The 21949-nt window shown below is 42.2% G+C and overlaps 2 protein-coding genes and 1 long non-coding RNA gene across 3 annotated transcripts in view; all 3 read left to right on the top strand.

Moving 5' to 3' along the window:
- Nucleotides 1-1460: 1460 nt before the first annotated feature.
- Nucleotides 1461-11158, top strand: LOC120420387 (PRADC1-like protein). The gene is made up of 3 exons (XM_039583400.2): nucleotides 1461-1746; nucleotides 1808-2066; nucleotides 10625-11158. The coding sequence occupies exons 1-3, from the start codon at nucleotides 1647-1649 to the stop codon at nucleotides 10917-10919; spliced, it is 654 nt and encodes a 217-aa protein (XP_039439334.1). The 5' UTR covers nucleotides 1461-1646; the 3' UTR covers nucleotides 10920-11158.
- Nucleotides 8151-9120, top strand: LOC120420389 (uncharacterized). Its single transcript, XR_005605846.2, has 3 exons — nucleotides 8151-8203; nucleotides 8267-8735; nucleotides 8797-9120. It is a non-coding gene; the product is annotated as an uncharacterized LOC120420389 (long non-coding RNA).
- The window catches only part of LOC120420388 (alpha-L-iduronidase), a 25052-nt gene continuing 14256 nt past the window's right edge, over nucleotides 11154-21949 (top strand). The window contains exons 1-5 of the mRNA XM_039583401.2: nucleotides 11154-11437; nucleotides 20340-20536; nucleotides 20594-20689; nucleotides 20745-21051; nucleotides 21108-21899. Of these exons, the coding sequence (XP_039439335.1) occupies nucleotides 11160-11437; nucleotides 20340-20536; nucleotides 20594-20689; nucleotides 20745-21051; nucleotides 21108-21899 (1670 nt within the window). The 5' untranslated portion in view covers nucleotides 11154-11159. The remainder of the gene's footprint in view (nucleotides 11438-20339; nucleotides 20537-20593; nucleotides 20690-20744; nucleotides 21052-21107; nucleotides 21900-21949) is intronic.

Below are 21949 nucleotides of genomic sequence, written 5' to 3'. Positions count from 1 at the left end.
GACGTATGTGACTTCTCCGTATGAAAAGCACATTCGACCTTTTATATGCAGGCGATATTTTTGTTTAAATTTATTTTTTGGAAATTCTGCTCGAGTAGATCATTAGTAGAGCGTTAGAAGAGTGCAACCGTGCCAAAAACTCAATTTTGGACAACTGGCGCTTACGACCTTTTGAAAACTAACCCGAGAATTACAGCAAAATCAATAGAGCTATCTAAGCCCGATCTCACACACACTAACAAACCATTTGTTTTGCTGGCTGGTACAAAATTTAACCTCACTTTTTTTCGTGTACGTACACGCAATACATGCGCACGTAGATAACTCTATGCTTGACACCATTACAGTAAAAAGAATGCTGGATCGGTATTCGGATCTGATTTGCAAAAACGTATTGTGGTTTTTGAAATAAATCGAAATAACAGCGCGAGTGTTTTTCATCTCGCGAAGCAATTTTCTGTTGTTTCTTTTCTGAGTGTACCTCAAATATCACACGCGAAACCAAAACAAAATTTCGCCGCGGCACCAAACTGAAATGTCGCCAGTTGAGTTGCGACAAGACTCGCGCCGCGTCTTACACGGAGCATGGAATCGATCACGAAAATCTACCGGAAATCGTTCTGTGAGCGTGGATTCGATCATCCGGATGGACCATTTCATGATGTCTAGCTTGGAGAGGACAATTACGGCGCTTTTGATTTTCAAATTGGTGGCTATGGCTAGGTCTTCCCATTTTGACTCTATAGAGCTTATTCAATCGACACCCACAGCATCCCGCATCAGCAAAACTCTCCCGTGAGAGGACACAACGGACCGGATTGAGGTCCCTCGACAATGAGGCTACATATTTTTGTTTTATTCAGACGGAAATCCATCCGTAATCAGCAACTTAACCAAGACTTTTTCCCTTCTGCGTCTTTTTCTGAAGCTGGAAACTGACTGAACTTTATAAATTACCCCAAATTAAACAGTTCTATTGGTAGTAGAACTAAAAACCAAGATTTTAAACAATAATTTAATCTAAAGCATTCCATTTCCTTGGCAGATCAGAAAAGATCAGCCACGTTTGTCTCATCATCCAAAGCCGTCAAAACAAAAAAGCAAACACACTGATTCAAAATCACATAAACATGCTTGACAGAAATTTCGCGACAGAAAATCGTCGCGAGAGTTAAACCTGCTCTATTCGGTTTAGTGCCGCGGCGACAATAGTACCGCTCAAGTACATTTTTTGTTCAAAGGTAGTGAAATCCTACGTCCGTTTTAGAGAAGATAAAACGATGAAATATTCCACGGCTTACCAACATGGTTAGAAGATCTCCACTGTATAGTCTTTTTCGCAAAAGATGTTTGAAATCTTGCAATCAACTACTCCCCGCAATAAAAAAAACCCCGAAACATTTCAACGCCTTCTTTTGACGTTTCCCCTCATGTGTCGGATTGTCATCGTTCGCGTGATTGCGTGTGTTTTGGTCTGATTGGCTACTGGAGCTGCATAAGATAACCACTTCTATCGGCAGAAAAAAGTTATCTCGCTATTTGATTACAAAACTCTTATCAGGTGTCCGCGCCACTATCGCCAATGTTGCTGCTAGGTCAGCAATGAGTATCGACAGTGCGCCAGGTGCGAGTGATGGTACAAAGCAATGGTCCTTTCTGTGAAGATTTTCGCCCGAAGAACGTTCTCGTTTGCCCTCGCATTGCTGGTGCTGCTCGGTGCGCTGGTGGCACTTGTCAGTAGTGGAGGTTTGTATCTTGATTGGTATTTTTTGACGCGAAAATAACATCTAATTTTCTTTCACTGAAGCAAACAATCTTCACGTGTACGATGGCGTTCGCACGCAGGACATTATAGCCGGTGACGTGTTCTTCGAGATTGTTGATCCGCCCGAGCTGGAGTACACGTACCGCATTAGGCCAGCGAAGGACTTTGGGGGTTCGTTCGAGTCGGCGTCGATGAAAATACGCGACGGGAAGCTAGTTCCGGCGGTTCCGTCGGATGCCTGCGAGCCGGAGTTTTTGAACGAGAAAGACCTCAAGGGGAACATTGCGCTGGTGGAGCGGGGGTGAGTTAAATGCTTTAATTTTAGCAACTTGAACTAACATGCGGAGCAATTCTCCCCAAAAATCGGAAATGGTATTTGAAACTCGATTTTTTTTGTCTTGGGAAGGGTTAGTCGAATCGAATAAGTGTTTTTAGCAAAGTTGAGGAAGATTCAAGTAAAAGTAGGACAGACTGCTTGTTTAGAAATCAATAATGGCCGAGTTAAACTTTTTTGCTTGATTTTTTCTTAATTATTTAGGGGAAAAATACCCTTTCTGATCAAACACCTATCTTCGTCATATGGGGAGTTTGATGCTTGAACTTACCAGCAACAGCACCGCATTGAGTAAGCACGTAAATGTATGCCATTAACTGGCCGAAAAGATCAAATTTAATGCACTTTTGATCATAATTTTATTTTGCGAGATCATTTTTCATCATTTTGTTGGCACCAGGCCTGCAAAATGTTTCCAACCCAGCGTACACATGAAGCAAACCAAAATGTCAGTTCACTGCTAGCATGTGACTGTAAGCCTACTGTGTCCGTTCAACCACTGCACTATGGTACATTGGGTGGCCAAGTTTCAAAAAAGTGACCTTCTCCAAATATTTTTTGGTATTTTTTCCGTCCTTGCCCTGATAAAAAGTCTAACTAACAGGATATCGTTGCCAAATAAAATTACTATTACTAAAAAAAAAAATAAAAAAAAAGTAAACATTCTAACTAAGAAAAATCCAAATTTTCAAAGCTCTAAGTTTGTTTATTACGGAGATACGCAAGCTGAAAGTAAAAAAATGGAGCGTTTTTCGTAAAAAAGGCTGATTGTTTAATTTTAACATTGCTCAGCCATTTTTTTCAATTTCAATTCAATTCGGTTTTATTGGTGAATAATCAAGATACAATGAGTTATTTTGAAGTGCATAACAGAGTTTTGGAGTTCCTTACAGCTGTGTGTTGCATCATAATCCATTTAGGAACAATTATTTCTTTAACTAAGGCACTAGCAAGAGTAAGAAAAAATATAAAAAAAACTTACATAAATTGCAAAGAAAAGGGGATAGAGGAAGAGAAAGCTTAATACTAGATCACAGAAAATTTATCCTTTGTAGATGTGTTTGATCATCAGTTCCCCAAGGGCCAGGAATTGTTCTGCCTTGTTCCGGCAGCTCCGAAACCGCGTCATCATCTCCCCCGCGAGAGCAAAGAACTCCGGCAGGGTGAAGAGATCTTCCCCGGTGACTTCTTGCTGGGCCGCTGCAGGAACGGCTGCGCTCGTACTTCGCTGAGGAGGGTGGGACGCTGCTGCTTTCTTCTTCCTCTTTTCCTGCTCCTCGAGGTAGGCCTTGCGCGCGACGCATCCGCGGTAATTGCCGGTATGGTTGCCGTCACAGTTCGCGCACTTTACGCGCGGCTTGGTTTGTTCTGCCTTGTCCCCCAAGTCCGCCTTTCGTGGCAGTGCGCACGCCTCCGAGAGGTGTGACTCACCGCACTTCACGCAGCGGGGCCGGAGGTTGCAGTTCCGCGAGCCGTGGCCGAATTTCTGGCAACGGTGGCATTGCGCTACGTCCGTCGGGTTCTTGGTGTAAAACCGCCAGTTTACCCAAAAACCGTCCAACGTTTTAGTCCGCCGCAGGTCTTGGATCTTGACGGTGCCGCGGTCGAAGTACAACAGGTACAGTGTGTGTGTACCTGTTACCGTTGTCTTGCGCGAGAGCACTTTAATCTCCCGCGGTTTTATTCCGGCGTCCGAAAGGTGACCCTTCAGGTCGGAGATCGGACGGTCTTGATAACCCTGCAAGACAACCTTAACAGGGGGCTTCTCGGGGTTGAATGTGTAGAAGTTGAAGTTGCTACGCTTCAATTCTTCAAACACCAGGTCAAAATTCTTTTTGGTCAGTGTGATCACTTGCACTGCCGACTTACCGATTTTCAGACAATATCCGAGGCCTTCCAGCAACTCGTCCACATCGTCCGCTAACGTGTCCAAAACAAAAATTGGAGGTGGTCTACGTTCCGCTGGAGAGTTGTTCTTTTTTGACGTCGGCACTTTTTTTCCGTGCACGACCATCATCGTCGTCGTCGTCGTCGGTAGTGCTGCTACCGTCAGAGTTGTTATTTTCTTCGTCGTCGCTCAGCATCTGGAACTCGTTCCTGATGGGGATGTTGGCGGATGTTGATGTGCCACTGGTCGTGGCACCGGAAGTACCGGAACGGGTTCGCACTGGTGATCTTGGGACATATCCAGGATGTAGTAACTTTTTGTCGATGCCTTCAGCGCTGACGCTCCCCTGCGCGATGGCGGCCGACACGGCGTTGGTTTGTTTACCTTTTTGCACACGGCCGGTAGACGAACTTCGCGGGTTTTTCGAGGCCGCACTCGAACTGCCACGGCCACGGCCGGCCTTTGGCATGCTGGAGAAGCAAACTCGCGGGTAACCACAATCAATTACGGCGAAAAAAATCGAAAAAACGATGGAGCACTGAGCACTAGCTGCATGCTCTCGTGCGTACACGGAGGGAGCTGCTCAGCCATTTTAAATGTTTTATTTGGACAAATATACATCGTTGGAAAGGTAATGAGATAAGCTTTGAAACTATTAATAGATAAAATGTTGTTTCCAAACCAAAAACTGAAGTTTTCATCGAATAAATGGAGCATTTTTTTGACAAAACTTATTTTTTTTGTGTTTGTTAATCGAGTACTTTTTTTGCTAACCGATGCTAAACATGAAACTAAGATCACTTGAAAGATTCATAATCTAACATTGCTGAAATTTCCAGCCTGCGATTTTATGCGTTTTCGGATATATGCCATTTTGAACATTTACGTTTTATCAAAATTTGCTGCAATCTACATATGCGCCCGTTTATTTCACTTGCTTTGCTACCTACTTCGTGGGCATCGTCGCTTCAAAAATCAATACCTGGTTTCAAGAAGTTCGAAATGACTTTATTGGAATTTTCTGTTGCCTACATTTAAAATTGAGCGAAACTGGAGAATCTCAGTTTGATACCGGAAAAAGTATTCATCAAAATGTTGACTTAGAATGATGAATTTCTGCGATCAATCCATGAAACTGATCCACATTTAAGTTCTATGTTGGTTAGTACAAAACATCATAAAAAGTACCTTTAACATATCGTGAAGCTGTCACAAACTCTATAATCAAATGAATTTTAAGAATATGGTTTGTATTTTATCGTTTTACTTCATAATTAATATCTTGAATAAAATTATTTTTTCTGTTATTTGATTTAACCATTAAAATTTTCGCAATTTATGCCCGTAAGGGTGGGGGGGGGGGGGAGGGTCTCAAGTTATATGGCATGGACTCACAAAAAGAAACACACAGCAGTAAATAATAAATATTTGACTTAAAATGCATTTATTACGCTTAACAAAATTTTGTTGGATGGAAGGAGGAGAGAGGGGGGGGGGGGGTGAAAGAAAGAGGAGGGAGGGGTTGTGTCCATAAAGTGGGGATGTATTAGCTTATCCATAATTTAATAATGTAAACTTGCAATACAATATATATGCAATTCTGTTGCACTTGCAAATGTATGAAAAGACTATTTATTATAAACAATCAACTATTGAAAAACATGAAAAGTCATAAAAATCGACGTATATCATTTCAATACCATAAAATTACCCAAATTTGTATGAAAAAACATTTAAAAAGCAAAAAAATAATTTGGCCGCCTGTTTGTATGGAGATGGCCCATAGTGCACTGCAGCCTGACTCGTGCCAGTCGGCTGCTGGAGAATGAGAGACGTGAAAAAATGAGCTACACTCACTCAATTCGTGTCGTATGACTGACTCGTAAAATCCTCTCTAAACACTTTTTTGACTATTTTTAAACAATTGAATGGTTCTAGACTGTGCAAAACACTTAAAACAACCATAACTTATATTCAAAAATACATTTCCACGCATAAATACCATTTTTTTGTGTAAAAACTTGTTTCTTTACGTGTGTCCGTGCAACGTCGAAAGAGCGTTGGTCGACTACTGCCTCGCATTGCAGCTGCTCAGTGAGCTACACAGAAAAAAAAATGTAATTTTACCCGACACTGAAACCATGTTTTGAACGTAAACATGCTCAATGTAAGTTTGAAATTCATTGTAAATAGATGTATTGCATTTAAAGTGCCTTCATGTAAAGTGAGATTCAACGTAATGCTTGAATCGCATTTAAAGGGAACTTTTGTTTATGGCTCATCACAAATTTGAAAGTTTGAAGAGCATGTAAATGAACTTATGATGTATATTTGTGGAATTGTAAATTCGAAAAACATGTAAATTTAAAGTTCAAATTGTTTTGCGAGTGACAGCCGACAAAAACAAATCAGTTCATTTGTTGTTGATGTTTGGTGCGTTTGGTGCGGAGTTAAGTGGAAGTGTTTTCATATCAAATGAAAAGTTAAATGCTCTGTTTGTGTAAAAACAAACTTCATTCGTGACTAAACGTTATTCTCGACAGTCGGCAAACAATGGACAGGGGATGTTGTGGCCGTATTCCGGGAAGAATCTGGAAGTCAGTTTCTAAATACAGTTGAGTGCTAATTGCTGAACTTTGGTAAGCTTTCAAAATAAATAAAAAGTTCAAGCAATATGTTGTTAATGGGCCAATGTATATTTGTAAACAAAAAGTCTATCTTGCTGATTCTGAATGTAAACATTCACTGACGTAAAAGAAATGTACTATTTGTTTACAAATCTACAATGTTTTTCTGGAGTTGGACCTTATAAAAAAGGAAAGTTTGTTTTTAGCCTTTTTGAAAATAACTTCTAGGTTAATTCGTCAAAAATAGATTGTGCTCGCAAGCTACCTAATATCGACGAAGACTGTTCGCTTAGGTTGCGGTGTCCGGAACCAAATAACTTTCCACCGGGTCCTCGTATTCGTCGTTAGATTGCAAAAAGTCGCAAAAAAAGTTGAGCATTAACGGCAGCGAACTAATAATAATATCAGATAACGACATTCACACTGTCCTTCCTCTTATTCTTCTAGGCATTCTCGCCATAGGCTTAGCTAGCCTCATCTTCTTCTTCTTACACACTCTGCTGCCTGCGCATTCGCTCTTGCTCTTTCCCGCGTAGGCTCGAACCGGTGGTGCACAGCAAGGCTCCCGGCTTCGATTCTCGCCATAATCGCCTCCACCACTTACAGTACCAGCATTACCAGATTGTGGAACCGTATCCTCCGCAACACCTGTTCACCCTTCGTCGGTCTTCGCCTACTTGTCGACCATCTGACCGCACCGCATCTTGAACACCAGTCGTGTGGTTGGGGTGGCCAGCGACCCCCGAAATCTTCAAGATTTTCCCGCTACAAAGACCCTGTAAATTCCGCCGACAATGAATATTTGGTAAACAAATAATTTTGATTTTAATTTACCTCCAGGAGGATCTTCTTGACGGTGAAGGTGCTGCTTCTTTTTGTGCAGTTGACGATTTGACGATTCAACTGCATCAAACTGCTGTTGCTTCAAAAGTATCAAAAGTTTTTTTTTTCCCGAAATTCACACACACGCTGTTTTAACCTGAGACTATTAACTACTGATCGCGGCAAAACTAAGCAGGCTGGGCAGACTGTCAACGACTAGTGGAATCGTGCGAGCAGGACAGAAAGAGCGGATTTGACAGCTGCATAAGAGTTTAGGATACACGGTTGACTTAAACTACTTAATTTTGGTTGCTTTTATATTTCATTCTAAACCAGGGGGGTGCTAAAGACAATAACAAGTTAAATTAGACTAAGATTTAAATTTCAAGTAATTTTTTTTTAGTAAAGAGTATTAAAAATGCTAAATACATTGTAACATTCATGCTATTGTCAAGCTTTTCCAAAATATCAATAAATTCATGACAATGTTTTTTCTTGCGTCAATTTTTAGTGTGAGGTCCCAAAATTAAGTATTTGTAAAAAGCTTTTAAATGCTCTATTTTGTTGAAAATACAAAAAAAAAAACAAAGTGTGAAGTAGTATTTTTCAAACATATTAAAAATCCTTTGACCGTAACTTTTGAACGTCCCCTAGGCTGCATCTTAAAATTGCATACTTTTTAACCGTGTGCAACTTAACGCATATCGTTGCAGCGTGTAATGTTTGTTTGGGTTTGCTTTGTCCGCCTACTGTGATAATTGTGAAAGGTTGTGGTGTTAGGTTTGGAGCCAAAAAAAACTTATTTCATAAAGTTTTGCAACTCTCCTTAGTCGGAAGTGTTCGGAATAGCAATCGACCAACATCTAATGGTTCCCCGCTGCGGCCCCGGCCCGAGTAGTTTAATGGATCGCGTCGTGATTGCAAGCTTCTGCCGAGACGCATCCGGTAGGTCCACCGTCCACGTCACAGCCGCCGCAACCAGACGTCGGGTTTCCCTCAGGGAAATTTTACAGGATCCGCCCACCGGTCATACGCCGATTCCGGTAACGGACGAGCGCAAGTCGAATGCAGGCTGGTACGCCGTTTCCGGCTGCAATCACGGGAGTCAGTTTCAGTGGACATCAACATCAAATCAAAGCTTTCCTGCTACGAGATTTCGACGATTTTAACGATGAGTTTATTTGGTTCGGGACGACATTCGGAGATGTCCAGGACGATATCTTGACCAATGCTGCCGGAAACATCAAGTAACTGACTTGGATCAGGGGCAGAACAACAGCAGCAAGCTAGCGGTGACATGTAGGTTTGGGTTAGCTTTGTGAGTCTTATTTTTTTAAATTTTTGTCACTCTCTTCTCTAGAACCAGGGTCGCATCAGACGCCGATGGGAATCTATTTAAGTTCAAGGTGCGGCACATCCAGGATTTGAGAGCCGGGCCTGATTATGTTTGAGAAGGGCGCTGGCAGACAGGCACAGGGGTTGTTTCCGGGGGCGATGGCCAAAGGTTAAGGCGATCTCAGCAGATTAAACTGCATTTGCAAGCATCGGTAATCAGTGACTTGCGTCGGCAGATGACAGCATTCAAGAATTTTTCAATCAAGTAAGTTTAGCAATTCAAGTCCCGGCTCGGACCAACACAGCTGTGATCGTTTCTCTTCTGGATTCGATTGCAAGCTGGATCTTATCAACGACACCTATGGAATGCTAACATTAATCTTAACATGTTATCATTACTTGTGTAAAATACTGCCACTGAATCCGCTTTGTAAATGCCGGCCCCGATACTCTTCAAGGGAGTTCCCCTCAGAACTGGGAAAGATTTAGTTTTTTAAAGTTTATTCCAGTTTATCAAAAATAGGATTATTTAGTTCATTTGAAACCTAATTTCTCCGTTGAATCTTGAATTTGATGTGAATTTCAAGCCTTTTGCCTATTTGTATGATTTTGTTTTTAATTCTTTAATCATTTTTGAGTTTTCAACCAATGTAGTGTTGAATATTCAAATTTGAGCACAAAGAAAACTATATGTAAATCATTCATGAAAACGGCCTACAAGAGCAATTGAAATTTACATCGGATTGAAGATTCAATGGAGTAAAAAAATTTGCACTTCGGTAAATTTACGTAAGTTTCATCGGAAATTTACACGTTTTTGAACAGTAGTTTGTTAGGCAGGTTTACGTCGGATGGCATGTAAATTTAAAATGAAGCTAATGTAAATTTGCATCATTAATGACGTGCACTTTTGGTACATCATAAATGATGTAAATTTACCGGAATTTTTTTTTTCTGTGTAGGTACTCACGACTGAGTCGGGTTTGTTTATGTCAAGGTTTTGCGGTTCAGTGAATGGATCTGAAAAATTCGTGTATGCGTCGCCGATTTTCGCGTCATGACCCCTGACATTTTCAGCTCTGGTTGGCACACACATTCACACGCAAGATGAGAGCTTAACTGCTTAACTTAAGTCGCCATCAATAGCTTTTCACTTGCGCTAATGTTTTCAAAGCGCTCAAGATATCAACTTGCTTCCAACTACCGGCAACATGTTCTTTTGAACATTAGTTAGTCACTCACTTGAAAAATAATCCCGAAACATGTAAATAATTGGCAAGCTTTTGATGGCGCTTGCCACTACAAACACGTCAAGTCTTTTGACGACCCATTCCAATCGAAGGCTGAAGAAAACCGAGTAAGAAGCGAAGGCAAATAAAGAACAAAGGGTGACCACCAACACTACCAGCAGCGCCTGATGGAGTGAGCCAGTGATGCCAGGAAACTTTCTCTATAAACGCTACTTTTCGTGAGTGTTCGCTCGAAAAGAGCGCTGGAAGTAAAAACTCTAAGCTAAAAATAGAAAAATGGGCGTGGCCCAATGCATTCTTGTCCGATTACAATACATTTGGGAAATATTTTTTTAAATGCTTGTAGAAGGAATAGAATATCTTTTTGGTAAAATTGAAAATAAACAGAAATGTTCACAAAAAGTTGCTCTACTCTGTGGTGTACTTGGTTTTAGTAAATTTCAAGTAACACTCCAGATTATCCAGCATAATTCAAACACGACTGCTAATTAGGCTTAAAATGGGTATATTTCCCCTACGTGGAGTTTCTCAAGAATTCCGAATATTTCAAAACATTCATTTTTTCTCTTTTTCTTTCTCTTTTCCTCCTCCACCCCCTCACAGCGAATGCTCCTTCCTGACGAAGGCCATCAACGTGGAGCGGGCCGGCGGCCGGGCCGTCATCATCACCGAGATCGACACCCACTCGGACGACTATGACTTTTACATCGAGATGATCCACGACAAAACGGACCGCGAAACGACGATTCCGGCCGCGTTCCTGCTCGGCAAGAACGGCCTCGTGATCCGGAAGACCCTAACGCGGATGAACCGGCGGTACGCCCTGATCAACCTGCCGGTGAATCTGACCTACGTGGCGCCCCACCACATCAACCAGCCGCCGTGGCTGCAGTGGTGAAGAAGAGACTTGAGTGGTGACACGCGCACGCCGAGATATTAAGCGACGAACCCAGAGTGTGATATTTGCTAGACTCTAGCGATCCCCCCGTAACAGAAGCATTACCAGTGGTATTGAGAAATATGAAAGAGAGAGACTAACTTTCTAGTCCCCGTTACAGACTGTCAAGTGTGTGTGTGAAAAGTGTGTCGAAGATTCTGCAATAAACTTGTTCTAAGCGCTCATTGCTCACTTGCAAACATGTTGGTTTTATTGGGACTCTTGTTTGTTGCAGTCGTAGCAAATGGTGAATCAGTTCACCATTTAAACCTTAACCTCGAAGAAGCTCTACACAATGGGAAACCCTTGGACCGTTTCTGGACCAGTACCGGACTGTGTCCGCCGGCGCCGAGGGAACGTGCGGCGGAGTTTTTGCTTTCCGAATATAGTTTACGCAATTTGGAAATTATTGGCGCGTTGCCAAACCGGGGGATCAAGCACGTGAGGATTCACTGGCTGTTGGAAATGATACGATTTTCGTAAGTATTTGCATTGAGGAGTTTTGGTTTGTAACCTAGTGGTGCTAAGGATTTAATTTAGACTCAACAGACATCAGTGGTTGCCTCTCACCCAGTCGGCTTGGGTTTGAGCCCAGACGGTTCCGGTGGCATTTTTCGAGACGAGATTTGTCTGCCCACGCCTTCCTTCGGATGGGGAAGTAAATGTTGGCCCCGGTCTAACCTAGAGGTTAAGTCGTTAGCTCAGTCCAGGTGTAGGAGTCGTCTCCCTGGGTCCTGCCTCGGTGGAGTCGCTGGTAGACAGTTGGACTAACAATCCAAAGGTCGTCAGTTCGAATCCCGGGGTGGATGGAAGCTAAGGTGTAAAAAGAAGTCTGCAATTGCCTCAACAATCAAGCCTTCGGACACTTAGTTTCGAGTAGGAATCTCTCAATCGAGAACGCCAAGGCAATTCTGTAGAGCGAATAATTTGATTTTGATTTTTTGAGACATCAGTATTTCGAAAGCATTATACTCTCGGTGTAATCATTAACCTCTCAATCCAAACTAAGGCTATTCTACTCACGACTGTATGCTGTCGTCGAATACATTCCTATAATTTTATTAGATCGAAAATAACACAACTCGACATCTTTGAAGTCGATGTCAGTAGATGCTTTAGTTTCTTCAAGATTTGATAAATATTTGAGGGTTTGTTCCGGTGGGCATACTGAGCCCAAATCCCAAATATGAGATTGATTAGACTTCACAGGAGCTGGCGCTTTGCATTTGAATTTTAAATAGGATTTAACCCGTAATAAATTTTTGAGGCACTTTGGCCACTAAAGCGTTTATTTTCAAAATCACTGGCGTGTAGGCCAGATCCTTGCGCATCTAAGTTTGGCATTTTTTTTCTCGAAAAATTGGACCCGTCAAAATAAATATGCGTCGCACCTCGTGACGCCCAAGATGCCATTTGATTTTGCTGGGGCCAATTTTTCGGCAAATATCCCCACAGACTGTCTGTCTGTGATATCCCCAAGCTCTTTTGTTTACATTTTCTGATTGCCGTTTGCCAAGCTTCCCATGCGCCAGTGACAAGATATCGAAAAATGAATGTCGGATTCGTGATCAGGGACAAAAGTTACCCCTTAGAACAAAGTTTCACGCAAATCAAAGAGGAGTCGGGGCAACTGCTGTGTGAGTTGACGGAGAACCAAATCCAAATCTCCGTCAAGGCAATTTCCCATAAGAATGATATAGCCGTTTGATTTTTCGCATCGGCAGGAAAATCTACATCATCTACCACATGGTGCTAATATTGTTTTAGCCAAAAGTAGAGAGCCTGGAGCTTATTAGAGAACGGACATCTCAAACCAAAAGTACCAATCGAAGCACGAGAACTGTCAAACGGAGATACCAATCGAGCATAAGACAAAGGATTCTTCTGAAAAAATTAATCATAGTAACATGTTGATGCCTTTATTTCCAAAGAAGAGAAAACAAGTTTCGCAAATATTCCTGAGAAGTTAGATTTTCTGAAACACCATTATCTCCTTTATTTTCAACCAAGTACAAATGACGTGATATAACAACTTTTCAAAAGGGCGAAACCCTCAGATGTAAACAAACTGAGTTTTCATCAGAATCATGTAAAGCGAACAAAACTGTTTATAAAACACCCTCCAACATCTCAAAATTCCGAAACTACGTAGTTTTACAAGCAAAAACAAAAGGGCTATACAATAACATCAATCAAAACAAACCAAATTGAGTATCCGCCCTTGTGTTTTCACCCAATCACGAGGGGCGAATGTAGTGCTTTCAGCAAGTTCCGACGTAATATACGACGTAATATAATTTTCGTTATAATTTAGTGAATTTTAACCTGTCAATCCTTAAAATTGATCAAAATGTATGTTTCTGATGTCTCTGACTGTAGGAATCTAACCCCGGTCAACACTGGCTTACGGATCAACTATGGTTGACGTCGAGAGATGAGTGGTGAGGTGGTTGGACTTGGATTCTAGGCCAGAGTGTAACGCGGTCGGGCACGCGAGTGGTGGCGGCAATAAATATGTTTATTAGCCGCCCGTGATTTGTTTTATTTCTATCTAGTGTATTTCCCTGGCTCGGTGTCTACATTGGCGACGAGGAGAAAACATATTTTGGTATGTAAACGCAATTTTATGTCTGGAGCGCAAAGAGCAGGAAACATTTTTTTAATTGAGCAGGAGGAGGAGATGGTAAGGGGAGCAGGGCCGAGCGTGTGTGTGTTTGTTGTATGATTGTGAAATGTCTGGTTTTCCACGGAGTGAACGTGTTTGTATGTGTGCTGTACGGGCGCACACTCAAGAAGGTTTGTTTACATGATGCACGATTAAGGGGTTCAGATTCAAGTTGTCAATATTAAGATTACCCAAAATTGGGTTAACGGAAGTGTATTGTTTAATTGATACACGATGCTGAGTTTTAATAGAAGTTTTAGTTAATTTCTAGTTGCGGTAATAGAGCTATCTAAGCCCGATCTCACGCACACTAGCTTACCATTTGTTTTTGCTGGCGGGTACAAATTTTAACCTAAAAATCCATCGTGTACGTACACACAATACATGCGCACGTAGATAACTCTATTAACAATGTGGAAGATAATAGAGTACTCTAATTGCGCAGGTATTGTTTGTAATTGTTATTGTAATTGATTGTTTATTTGCGACGAGAGCCTGTTAGTTTATAACTTTTATCAGGTTAAGGAGTATGAATCTACATGAAAAAAGTGAGGTTAAATTTAGTCCGGCCAGCACAATTAAATGTGCGTTCGCGAAACGTCATATAGCTCTATTGACATTTAGCAGTAAATTTTTATTAAATACTTGTTAAAGGGAAAGGTTTGTGGATATTAACTGTATTACTTGAGAGTGTTAGTATTTTGCCGTTGAGGGTATGTGCCGGGGGATGGCTTAGTGCCGGGGGAATGGCTTAGTGCCGGATATTGGCTTAGTGCCGGGGGATGGCTTAGTGCCGGGGGATGGCTTAGTGCCGAGGGAAGGCTTAGTGCCAAAAATTGGCTTAGTGCCGGGGGATGGCTTAGTGCCGGGGGATGGCTTAGTGCCGAGGGATGGCTTAGTGCCGAGAATTGGCTTAGTGCCGGGGGATGGCTTAGTGCCGGGGGATGGCTTAGTGCCGAGGGATGGCTTAGTGCCGAGAATTGGCTTAGTGCCGGGGGATGGATTAGTGCCGGGGAATGGCTTAGTGCCGGATATTGGCTTAGTGCCGGGGGATGGCTTAGTGCCGGGGGATGGCTTAGTGCCGAGGGATGGCTTAGTGCCGAGAATTGGCTTAGTGCCGGGGGATGGCTTAGTGCCGGGGGATGGCTTAGTGCCGGGGGTTGGCTTAGTGCCGTTCAGAGGCTGGTGGATGTTCGCTCATGCCTGGTGGAGAGATGGCTTGTGAATATCTACTGTAAGGCCTGAGGAAGAAGCGGCTTGTGATAGTCCACTCATGCCTGGTGGAGAGATGGCTTGTGGATGATTACATGGAAGCCTGGTGAAGAGGAGGCTGGTGAATGTTTGCTCATGCCTGGTGGAGAGATGGCTTGTGAATATCTACTGTAAGGCCTGAGGTAGAAGAGGCTTGTGATTGTCCACTCATGCCTGGTGGAGAGATGGCTTGTGGATGATTACATGGAAGCCTGGTGAAGAGGAGGCTGGTGAATGTTTGCTCATGCCTGGTGGAGAGATGGCTTGTGAATATCTACTGTAAGGCCTGAGGTAGAAGAAGCTTGTGATTGTCCACTCATGCCTGGTGGAGAGATGGCTTGTGGATGATTACATGGAAGCCTGGTGAAGAGGAGGCTGGTGGATGTTTGCTCATGCCTGGTGGAGAGATGGCTTGTGAATATCTACAGTAAGGCCTGAGGTAGAAGAGGCTTGTGATTGTCCACTCATGCCTGGTGGAGAGATGGCTTGTGGATGATTACATGGAAGCCTGGTGAAGAGGAGGCTGGTGAATGTTTGCTCATGACTGGTGGAGAGATGGCATGTGGATGATTACATAGAAGCCTGGTGAAGAGGTGGCTTAGAGATGTTCGCTCTGCCTAGCATAGAGATGTCTTGTTAATATTCACTGTAAGGCCTGAAGTAGGGGCTGCAGGCTTGTATAGGATCATCAAAAGGTGAAAATAGTAAGATCTGTAATTCGTCATAAAATTGCAGTAAGTAACAGTTACTGTTAAAGTTAGGAATTCAAGGTACAAACTATAAGGATATTTCTAAGAAATTTAAATAGTGTCAGTAGGGATCAATTTTTGCACAAGTTAATAGTTCAAAGAAACGAGTGAAAAGTAGCAGGAAATTGTAGAATATTCTTGAATTCGTTTGGGGCATGCGTGGTCGTATGGTTATGCTATTCGCTTTGTAAGCGGATGATCATGGGTTCGTTTCCCATCTGCCCATCCATTTGGATGAAAAAAAAACCTCGGTACCGCCCTTAATTGTTGTTAGGCCGTTAGGTCATTTCAGGCGTAGAAGTCGTCACTCTTGTATAAGAGCAGACAACACACCAAACCAAGCCTGCTCCGGTAGAGTCGCTGGTCGGCGACTGGACTTACAATCCAAAGGTCGTCAGTTCGAATCCTTGGGTGGAAGGAGCAAAAAAAGATGGTTGCGTGCTCTTGCCATTGAAGCCGTGGGAATCCTAGGTTCGAGCAGAAACTTGCAATAGACAACACAAAAGACCTGGGGGTCGTTAAAGGGGGTTTGTTTTGTTATTTGGTAATCTAGTTTTAATTCTCAAAACTCAAAACTCATGAACGAAAACAAGAGGCAGGAAATTGAGTTTTAATAATGCAGATGTGGTAAAGCCAAATCATAACCTGGTCTAGAATATCATAACGCAATCAGTGATTAAATCTACAAAATATCTTCTTTTTTTTATTACTGAGTTTCATTAGCAACAGGCCACGGGAGTAGGAAGACCTGCAAGCACACGTACTTTCGTTGGGAGAGATCTTACTGCCTCAGCGGCAAACCGGGTATCCAGAGAGTCCCCGAGGTTGACCGGATCCTGTGGGTCGTGCGCGTTGCAAGAGAGCCAGGCGGGCGGGGTGCCGATCTGGAAGGAGTGTGGGCGGCCCGGAGCCGAGTGAGCTGACGGCTCACCTGGAGACTGCTGATGAGCTGAGGGATGTTCGTGAGATAGGAAGGAGGATAGTTGCAAGGGGGATTGTTGTCTTCGTATTCAAGAATTGGCATTGTTACGGACCCAGTTGCACTACAATTTGATCGTAGAAATAGTTAAGGGTTGCTGTAAGAGATTTTGCTGATTTATGGAATTAATTAAAAACTTGAGTATTTGTAACAGGAGTGTTGGTGCAGGGGCTCTGGTTCCCAGTCAAGACGATCTAGCAGGATTCTGTCAGAACTACACCCAAAGGAAAAATATATCTCAAAATCTGCAACATTGGATTTGCTGCAGAAAATGTCATATTTTATAACATTTTTTGCAGCAAGCCGTAGATCATTTTTGCCCGCGTGTAAAAATTTCAGCGATCTGCAGTTCTCACCAACACATATAAAGCTGGCCCGTCTCCGAGCAACACTCCAAAGAGAAGCATATGTTGGTGCTCTTTCACTCACTTTTCATCAAGCGTCCATGGCGCGGTGGTAGCGTGTCGGATCAATAACCAAGAAGTTGGTGGTTCAATCCTCGTTCTGCTAAGTGTTTTTTTTTGTGAAATACAACCAAAAAGCCGTCGGTAATGTCGATAATTGTCGGTAACGGGCAAAAAAATGTCATACTCCTATATCGAAAAAAAAATGCATGAGGACAGATTTCATGCAGATTCTGATATACTTTCATGCCGCCATGCATCACAATCATGCGAGTTGGGTGTAGCTCTGCTAGAATATTTCGTGACAGGGTTGTTTTGCACCGTGAAATTGTTTAATAATCGGTACCTCCCTAAGACAGTCAATGAGAAATAACTCATATTGAGCACCTGGTTTTGGTATGCCATGTTTAAGTCATAGAACTGTGAAACGATAGTTGAGGATTATCTTTGTTCATTTATATTTGCCGGACTCGAAACAAAAGGAAGGAAATACAAGTAATTTTTAAACAGAGGCTGAAGCAAGTATCTTTTAAAATTCAATATTAATTGCATTCAAATTTTTCATAGGAAAATCAATTATTTGGAAAATTGCTGCTTACAAGATTTTAGACTAATTAATTTATTCAGTGAATTTGCTCGAGATGTAGAAAAAATAGGGAAATGCGCAGCATTCTACTAACTTTCAATTAAATTGTTTTAAGTAAAGGAGGGGGTAGTACTGGATCGTTAGGAAAGCGGTTAACTGTAGTGAATTACACAATTACAATTTCTAGTTAAATGATTGTGTCGGAGCAACAATTAAATTGATCAGCTAAGAAAGAGGATTGAAGTGACAAAACTTCATTGAGTGGAATGACTTAGTTCAAAGTTCAAAGGACGTGACAAGAGATTATACTGTTAACAGCAGAAGATATAAGATTGTAATACTTTTGTTATAAAAAAATACTACATTAAAAATAAATCCACTCGTGCGTTCAGATCAGGGCAGTTATTAGGACAACTTAGTTTGCTACACTGTTAAATTCTCAATTGTAAAGTATCGATCATTTTCAAGGAAGAGAGGAATGTAGGAATCTAACCCCGGTCAACACTGGCTTACGGATCAACTATGGTTGACGTCGAGAGATGAGTGGTGAGGTGGTTGGACTTGGATTCTAGGCCAGAGTGTAACGCGGTCGGGCACGCGAGTGGTGGCGGCAATAAATATGTTTATTAGCCGCCCGTGATTTGTTTTATTTCTATCTAGTGTATTTCCCTGGCTCGGTGTCTACACTGACCACAATTCCACAACAAACACAGATTTGTATGATCCTAAATACATAACATTCTAATTTCAATTATTGTAGTATCGGATCTGGTCTGGATTCACAATCTGGACATGAAGGTCCATAATTTACCGGTTCTTGGGACATCCGGGGATTCTGGGTCGAGCAGTTGCAGGACACAAAGTTAGCGTGGGGAGGTTTTGGAAGAATGCCGTTCAAAATCATCACCTCCGTAACCATTGAAGCTATGCAACGATTGAGAAGGCAGGATGGCGCCGCTGGGTGGCCTAGACGTCAGCTGCCTTGTCTCCCACTTCCGGCGGGGACCCCCCAAGGACCGTCACTTCAATGTAGACCAAATCGTCAAACCAACTTGCTACTTACGGTGTATCCTAGCTCAACGAGTCTTGGCCTGAATCGGACTCCTTCTGAAGGCTTTTTAGACCATTTTTTCTTATCACTGAGGTCGCAAATATCACTGTATTATCAAAGAACAAAATACAAAACACAAAAATCAAAATACAAAACACAAAAGGGCGAATCGGTTGTTTACTTCTGCTTTGTGGCGTAACCTGACCGATACCGTTGTTTTGGTTGGGTGTGGCGAATACGGTGGGCGAAAATGTAGGCACGCTCTTCAAAAGAGCGTAATTTCTTTTTCTTAATTTTTAATAGCAAAAATACCTTAACTATTTTCAAATTGCTCTGTATGGTGAATTTATTGCTATTTTCTATTACGTTTTGACAAAATTGATGGTTTGCATGCATTTTTGTGGAGATAGGAATTGATCGAAATTGCAAAATTTTGAATGTTGATTTACCCGAAACGGCAGGATTGTAGGTTTCGCCCTTTTGAAATGTTGTTACTGATATTTCGTCCATTTAACCTTGTATCTCTGTGCTTGTATGCTGCGATTTTTTGTCGCACATCCTATCAAAAGAACAATTTTGTATATGGCTTACCATGCAACTCCACCGAATGAGTGATTTCTAATCTAATCTAATCTAATCTAATCGAACACAAGCGCAGCCAGTCCAAAGAAAGCATCCTGGAAGAACTTGTGGTAAGATTACGCCTCAAGTTCTTTCTTGTCAATATTAATGATTACAGTACATCCGAGTTACCCCGAAAATGTATAGCAAAAATTAAAACGGCCAGGCCTACTGCGTTGCATTAACCGCAGAGACAGATTCTGTGAACGGATCACATTTCACAGAATCATCAGGGGAGGAAGGATGCGTGGACATACCGTACCAAACGCTCCGAATCAGTTGTGGTGTGGTGTGAAAGTGTAAATTTGGCAGATAATTATATTTAGGGGCGGGGGAGGGGAGGGGGAGGTAATGAGGATAGAAAAAAAGGGAAGGTGGGAACGCGATAATATGGATATATCATTTGATCAATAGAATATCATATAAAATAAGGGAATAATATCATCTATCAAATAATGATAGATAAAATGGATGGATCTCACCAAATCAAGATTTAACAGCTCCAGCAGGGTTTGAACTTATCATCAAATGCCACATGAATTGTAATTCTTCTAAGACTTCTGGACTTGAACAGGACTACAGTAATGTAGCGGGCAGCAACAATCAAGGTTCCAGCAGCGATCCTGGTACCTCTCGACCGGCAGCAAAGGCATAAGACGCCACAAGTTGGTACTGATCACCACACGATGCATTAAGTCTGATACTGCTGGCCGGATTGGTAGATTAGAACAGGAGCATGATGACCACTTCATAAAGTGCTCCAGCTGTTGCTAATTCTGCCTTCTTGTTCGTGTAATCGTCACCCCATCAACCGCTACCACCATTTAAATTGTACAGGAACTCCGGTTTAAAAATTGAAATCGAACTTTTTTTTAAATACAAATTCCACAAATATGACAGCGGAAAAAATATGCGTCTGTTCTTTTTTTTTTCTTTTTTGTATGCTGCGATTTTTTGTCGCACATCCTATCAAAAGAACAATTTTGTATATGGCTTACCATGCAACTCCACCGAATGAGTGATTTCGTAAACAAACCATGGAGAAGCATGGTTCATTTGGAATTTTCACTTTCAGCCACTACGACGACAAAAAGACGATATTTTACGACTTCTCTAAACTAGATGCCTTCCTTGACAAACTGAACGAGTTTGGCCTATATCCGGGCTTTGAACTGATGGGCGTCCCCCAGGGCATCTACGAAAGGGAGAGCAAGCGTCGATTCGGTTACTTTTGGGCCGATTTGACGATGCAATTGGCAGCGCGGTATCTTCGTAAGTCTGGTTTAGTTTTGAGTGTCCTTCGAAGATATTTGTTACATTTTTTCATAGATCGTTACGGAATGAAGTACGTTCTGGAGTGGAGATTCGAAACGTGGAACGAACCTGACTTGAAAGGCTACAACGTGTTGAACTTCACCACTGAAGGTTGGCAATAATTTTAATTATTCCCTCATGAAGTTATAAGACTTTCCTCCGACAGAATACATCAGCTACGTTCAATCAACCCGACTGGGACTGGACGCCGCTGGTCGGCTGTTCAACAACCTGCTGCACATTCCGCTGCGAGGTCCAGCTGGATTGTTCAAAGCGGAATTGCATCACCCGTTCTGTTGGGGGATTTTGGAGCTCTGCAACGAACGGCCCCACAAGTGTCCCTTCGAGGTGTTGAGCTTCCACCGGAAAGGAAGTGGTGCCAGGGCGGATGAAATTCTCGACGGAGGTTTGCAGTTGATGGACCAGATTTGGGAGCGATTTCCTAATTTGAGTGGGTTTAGAGTTTCTAATGAGTAAGTGTCTTGATTTTGTTGAGTTTGGTTATATGACAAGCTGATTCTACTTTCAGTGAAGCCGATCCCATCGCCGGTTGGTCAACCCCTCGCGAATTTCAATCCAACCTTAAATACGGAGCCATGCTAGTATCAACGGTTCTTCAACATTGGTCAGCTAAATTTCAGGGTCGTTTCGCCAACTTGGAGTCAATTTCGCACGATAATGCCTTCCTCAGCTATCATCCGTTTGAGTTTGATCAGCGAACTCTGTTGGCACGATTTCAAATGAACGAAACTCACCCACGAGAGATTCAATTCGTGGCAAAACCAGTTTATTCGGCGCTAGGAATGTTGGCCAGCTTGGGACCTCTAGTGACTGACGTTACATTTGAAAAAGACAATCTTAGTTACGTCATTTCGTACGATTTAGAACCATTTTACTCGAGTATTCTCCTAACGCAATCAAATGACACCTTTGATCCAGTCATAAAGAGGACCACCCTAACAATGAACATCACGCTTCCTGTATCCAGATCAAGAATCGCCTACGTCGTCGAGGGACTTCAAGCTGGATTGAACGATCCGAGTGGCGTATGGAATTTCTACGGAAAGCCACCCTATCCGACGAGGGAGCAGTTTGCTGAAATGAGATCTGCTCAGTTTCCCAGTTTGATTTTTGGGCCTAGAACTTTGGAAAGCGGTGCTAAAATGATTTCGATTGTTCTAAGCTTGCGAATTCCATGGATAGTGAATGTGCGGTTTTGTAGTGAAAAAATTGAGCCCACAGGGATAATAAATGTTCGAATTAGAAAAGTTAATAGCGATGAGGTTGTTATTTTCTGGAGTGACGCTGTCAAGCATTTAAGGTTTGTTCGAAAACTATTAAAAAAACATAATCATAACATTAGACAATCTT

This window comes from Culex pipiens, chromosome 2 (assembly GCF_016801865.2).
Source record: "Culex pipiens pallens isolate TS chromosome 2, TS_CPP_V2, whole genome shotgun sequence".
In the NCBI taxonomy this organism is placed as follows: Eukaryota; Metazoa; Arthropoda; class Insecta; order Diptera; family Culicidae; genus Culex; species Culex pipiens.
Note: the sequence above shows the minus strand (reverse complement) of the source record. Positions and strands in the feature narration are given on the sequence as shown.